The sequence below is a fragment of the Meles meles genome, chromosome 2, assembly GCF_922984935.1.
Source record: "Meles meles chromosome 2, mMelMel3.1 paternal haplotype, whole genome shotgun sequence".
Classification (NCBI taxonomy): Eukaryota; Metazoa; Chordata; class Mammalia; order Carnivora; family Mustelidae; genus Meles; species Meles meles.
In genome coordinates, this window is record NC_060067.1 from 109,781,039 (window position 1) to 109,787,038 (window position 6,000).

The window sequence follows — 6,000 nt, forward strand, 5'->3', positions numbered from 1 at the left end:
ACCAGAATTGAATACCTCCTTTCTCTCTCTTCTCCTTTGGCGCTTCCTGCTGATCATGGGAATATTGATAATGAAGCATGTAAAGACTTATACTTTAATAATTTAATAAGGCTCTAAGTGAGAGCCCCAAAATCTAGCTTTAGTGCCCGGACTCGGTTACACCCGTTTGGCTGCTCAGGGGCATTTTGCCCCTTTCTCTTTGGAGTTTCAGCCTGGAAGAACAGTAGTATCCTAAACTCCAAACTCCCCATAAGGGGAGTTGGCTTTATAGAAAATTCTAGCTGTTATATCTGATTTACATTGTGAAGGTAGAGTTGAATTGAGACTTCCATTTTAAAATCTGAAGAAACGACTTTACTGAGAACGTTGACAAGTATACTACACAAAAAGATACAATCTCTGCCATCTTAATGCAGAGATTTCATCCCTGTTTCAGTTTTTCTCTGGTAAAGAACACAGGTGTTTGCAGCCTGCCATCCCAGCTTTGCCATTTGTTGATGTGTGACGTAGGCAAGTTTTTCCAACCCCTTTGGTGCCATTTTCTTCCTTTGTAAGATGGAGATGACAGTTTCTATGCCCGTGGGTTGCTGCAGAGATAGTGCGGTTTACAAACAGGCTCTGGTCTTGTCCCTTGTGAAGCACAGGTGTCAAAGCCAGCCTCGTTAGGATATTTCTGATGCTTTAGGGTAAAGGTCCAGTTTCTCTAGAAACCCCCTACACCTCTCTTCTGTAACTTGCTTCTTTTAATAAATACCCCGATGGGTTGTCTCATCTGGTCCCTTAAAGACAGGACTACGGGACATCTGGGTGGCTCAGTTGGTTAAGCGACTTCTGCCTTTGGCTCAGGTCATGATCCTGGAGTCCCGGGATTGAGTCCCGCATCGGGCTCCCTGCTCAGCAGGGAGTCTGCTTCTCCCTCTGACCCTCCCCCTTCACATGCTCTCTCTCTCTCATTCACTGTCTCTCAAATAAATAAATAAAATCTTAAAATAAAGGAAAAAATAATAATAAAAAATAAAGACAGAACTACGATGACTCCACCTACTTAAACTTAAAAGCTGCTTGAGGCATAAATTTTATCCTCTTCCTGATTCGTTAACATTTAAAAGGCTCAAAGTTGTGCATACAGATGTATACAGACAAGAGCTCGAGCTCATAAATGCGGTGTCAGGAGAGAGAAACCCAGATGGGACAGGGCAGACACTTCCTCATTCTTTCTCTTTTGAAAAAGTCCCTTCCCTAGCGGTAGGCTGGGCTGTTTATCTTACCGGCAAGACAGCCCTCTTACTGTCAACAGCTCAGAGCCCCAAACATTTGAACAGCACTTTTATTCATAAACCAGATCCATATCAAGAAAACCAAGCAACATCAACTCACACCTCTCCATTCTGACCCTAGGCTCAAAAGAACACCCAACATTGGATTTTCTTCCCATTCTCTCCATTTGGATGTCTTCACACCTTGGGAAAACACTATACACTTTTGAAATGCGATTGGTCCCTAGCAGAAAGATGCTTAACGGGCTCAGGTGAGTGCGGCGAAAGCAGAGAAGACCGATATGGCAGGGTGCTAAAGAAAATCAACCAAGGCGAGACTTTGGGTGGGAGTTGGGAGTCAGGGCTCACCCAAGCCTGCTTTCTTACCCCAAGTCCTGGAGCAGCTCAGCTTCTCCATCTGATCTGCTCCACAGATCTGAAGGATCCTGGGTGCTCATCTTCCCTTCTAGAGATTCTGCTCTGCCCATTCGCGCTCCTCACGTCTGCTGAGCCCCTGCCAGGTGCTACAGGAAGAGGCAGAGAGAGAGAGAGAGAGAGATGGGTCCTACAACTCCTCACTCTCTCCTCCTCTGAGAAAGGAGCCCACTGCGGCTGAGTCTCCAACCAGCAAGGAAGTGAAACTTAGTTACTCCTCCCACTGACACTCACCACCCTGGCCCCAAGGCACGGGCAGGAGTGTTCTGTCAGCCAGGAAGTATGCAAACTTAGGTAGCTACCCTGAGGACAACATGCAGTTTCTGTCAAAGAAAATAAGGATGAGGTCACACCATCCGGGATTGGGACTATCCATTCCAACTCTTTTCACGAGGCCAATCACAGTTTCTCCGAGGGGCTGTTAGCCTTGGAGAAGAGGGCACGAGCACCCCCTCCTTCTGTTTCCCAAATGCAAGGGTCTCCGAGGAAGGTTCTGTTTCAGGATCATCTTTACAGTGGGTGAAGAAATCAGTCAAACCACTAGCCTCAATTCTGAAGTCTGGTTTTTAGCACCATATCAGTATGTCTGCCTCCATTACCCAGGCTTTCCAACACACTCGCAATGTTCAAATGGGCATGATTCAGAGACAATCACTGTTTTCTCTGAGGAGGGAATGATTGGAAAGTTCAGCCCAGTGCCCAGAGTCTCTGAGCTCCACGTCCTTCCCTGGGCTGACTCACCACGGGCACTGCTTCCTGGGGGGTGCCTCGGCGAGAAAGCCCACCCACCTGCAAGTGCTCACAGAAAACTGCTTTCTCTCTGAAGGCTGGGGAGTTGGGCAAAGGGCAGCAATGAATGAACAAGGAACCTGCCCAGCTTCCCGCTTTCTCTCTCTCTACTTGCAGGAAAGAATGTGCTTCTGGATTCTTTCCCTTCTCTCTCTCTCTCTCTCTCTCTCTCTCTCTCACACACACACACACACACACACACACACACACCCTCACTCACGCAGGGATTACCAGGCTGCTCTGGAACTAAAGACCAACAGCACTGGCATGGCCGAGGGCTTGTTACAATGCACAATTTCTGCCCCAGCCCATTGGAACCAGCACCCACACTGAAACAAGATCCCAATGTGACTCCCATGCCCGTTAATGTCTGAGGAGACTGTCTTACAAGGCACCAAGAGAGAGGAGCTGTTCCTAAAGGAGAGGGTCTGTACCCGGTATTATTTCACTTTCCTTAAGGTTCTTCCCAGCCTCTCTGTTGGTCAGTGACTTATGAGATCGGGGTACTCTGATTGCGTGGGAGAAATTCCAGCCCTGATAACACATAACCGATTGTACAGAAACATTTAAAATTCTTTTTGCTACAGCTTGTACGGAGAGGAGCACAGGGTCCACTGGCAAACAGATGTCAGCCCTGGCCCGGGAGGGGCTGAGCATACGTGCGGCAGAAATAGGAGCAGCTGGGCAGAGATTTCCTGTTCTCTTTCTAGAGCGTTTTGTTCAGTGTTTCAGTATCATTTTGTTCCCATTTTAGCAAATTCTGGTTTTTCTTTTACTTAACCTCTCCTCCTCGTTTTTTTCCGGAAAGAAGCAAAACTGGCTAAGATCACCCTTTTCCCATTTTCAGTCTTCCTGCCCTTCTCCTTTTCTCATTTTGCTTTCCCGTTTGTGACTCTCTCCTTTGAGGTTATTCTTTCTGTCACTTATTCCATTTTCCCCAGGCTCCCTCCCTTCCCTACTACCCCCCTGCTCCACTAACTACTCGTTCAGTAGTGGAGTGGTACCGGTCACTGCAGTGTTAAAAGATGGTTTCAACAAAATGATGGGTATTCATAAAAATATTTGGTAATATATTTTACATTAGATTGTTTGGATATAAATATATTTTTGGATATATATATATACACACACACACATACACATATACATAGATGTTACTAAAGAAACTGCAACTTTTGTTTCCAAATATGATATATATATATTTAATACCACATAACTTACTTTCGACTTATTTCAATTTCTTATTTTAAAGATTTTATTTATTTATCTGACACAGAGAGAGAGAGCACAAGCAGGGTAAGTGGGAGAGGGGGAAGCAGACTCTCTACTTGAGCAGAAGCCCAATGTGGGGCTCTATCCCAGGATGCTGGGATCATGACCTGAGCCAAAGGCAGATGTTTAAGGACTCAGCCACCCAGATGCCCCTTATTTCAATATTCTTTTCAGTGGTACTGGTTCCTAGCACTGAAATCTTTCCATATGGGTTTTGAACATAGAAATGGATACAAACATTCAAGCTGTTTTAACAATTCTGGAATATCTTATGCTTTGTTGGAAAATTTTTCTTTGTCAAGAAATCTTGGGCCTTTATTTGAATGATTATCATATCCAAACCATTAATTGTCTCATAAAGAGAATTTGGGAGAAGTATTGTGTCTAGATTTGAATTCCTTTATTAGAAGAATAGGCTTCTAACACTTGAGACTCCTCTAAAGAGAACTTTTAAAAAATGACTATATAGTTAAAGATCCTTATTCTGTTTTTTTTTCTCTCTCTACAGAAAGCTTAAATATCATGATGTCTGCTTTTACCTGGCTACCTAGCAATGGCAATTCTACTCATTCTCTTCACAGAAGGAACAGTGTTTCAGCTTCCTTAGTTGAGTGTGTTATTAAATAAACATGATCTCCCCTTCACCATTTATGTTGGTCAGAAATAAAGGATACATTTTGTAAGGGAAACCATGGACTGGGGTAACCATAGCTTGGGATTGAGGGAGTCTTACTCTGTTTCCTACCGTCTGCTCTTCCAACTCATGAAAAAGAAAAAAAAATCACCATTTCATATTAAATCAGAGCACAGAAACAGTAGAGAAAGAAAGAACTGACCACATTTTTCAGCTGCAGACCAGCTCTCCAACGGGAGGGCTTCCATCTCTCCCTTAATTCTGTAGCAGGCTCAGAGTTGCCATATTGCTTTTAAAAATATGCCAATTTAGTTTTGCTTGAAACCACCACCTGTGTGTTCTCTGCCACAATTATGTGATCGTTTAATCCAGTATCAAGGGCTAAGGTAATTGGGTCATCTTGAATTAACTGAGACCCTGTTTTATTTTCTTCCAGTGTCCTAGGTTCTTTGTTGAATAGGCTGTCTGAATATGGCTATAACTCACTAACTTCAGGGTGTAAAATTTACTCGGGTCTTCCCAGCCCTTCCTCTTGCCTCTTTCTTATTTCCCCTTTTCTCTCTTGCTTTCCTACTTTTCATTTTCAATAGTCAATCTTGAACTCCGTTCTCAGCCTTCTTTATCTAATGTGAAATACTGGTTTCTTTTCCTAAGCCTGTGGTGTGGTTTCATTCCCTCATATCATCTACCAGTGTTCGAAAGTTGTACAGAAGTAATACAGCAGGACACTTCGCAAAACGCAGCAGGGAAGGTGGAGAATCAAGGGTCCCCTGCCGCGGTGGGAAATCCTTGTTTTGCACTGAGGCTCCTTCAGAATCACACTGTGGTACATCCCCCAGGAAAGCTCCATTCTTTCAGAACTTCTCGAGGGCCATACGTGTGCCCACATCCACTGTAATCCACGGTTGAGCCAAGTCCCAAGGGCAAGGATCAAGTTCGTGGGAGCTGTGGACTTCATCTCTATTCCTACCAGTATTTTCAGCTGCTGTATTATTGAAACAGGGATAGGGTATCTCCTAGACATACACGTTTGGCATTCTCCTCACGCTCTTCAACCTAGCCTTGCCGTCCTCCTTGCTCCTTCTTGAACTTGGTTCATTTTTGCCTCAGGGGTTTATAATTGCTTTTCGTTTTTCCTGGTTTTCTCTCCCTCTAGATTTCATGTGGTTTCCTCTTTCACTTCACTCAGGTGTTCTGTTCAAAGGTCACCTTCTCAGAAGGAGTTTCCTTAGCTACCATAATAAAATGCTTCCCTTCTGCCCCTGGCCAGTCCCTCCAGTTCCCTTACACTCCCTTCCTGCTTGTCAAACACTCAAAGTTGGTTGTTAAAAGACTAAAATACTTCCATCCAAGTTTCTAAGTAGCCACTGCCCTGCACCCCTGAATGTCCCCAGTCATCTTGGCCAACCTGTTCCCAGACACCTGAGACCCTTCCACTATCCAGTACGTATAGGGGATCTCTGGGCCTCTGTTCTAGAAGGTTTAGCACAGCCCGATAGAGTGGATTATTAGGCAGCCTTGAAAAATGTGCTTTTTTTTAAAGGGTCTTCACTATAGATATACAAATGACCTCAATCACATAAAGAAAAATTGATAGGAAAGAGGACATGGAGG

General features: G+C 44.3%; 1 protein-coding gene across 1 annotated transcript in view; it reads right to left on the minus strand.

Annotated features, from left to right (window-relative positions):
- The window catches only part of DAPP1 (dual adaptor of phosphotyrosine and 3-phosphoinositides 1), a 51,104-nt gene extending 49,237 nt beyond the window's left edge, over positions 1-1,867 (minus strand). Inside the window, exon 1 of the mRNA XM_045998362.1 lies at positions 1,644-1,867. Within this exon, the coding sequence (XP_045854318.1) occupies positions 1,644-1,744 (101 nt within the window). The 5' untranslated portion in view covers positions 1,745-1,867. The remainder of the gene's footprint in view (positions 1-1,643) is intronic.
- Positions 1,868-6,000: the final 4,133 nt, after the last annotated feature.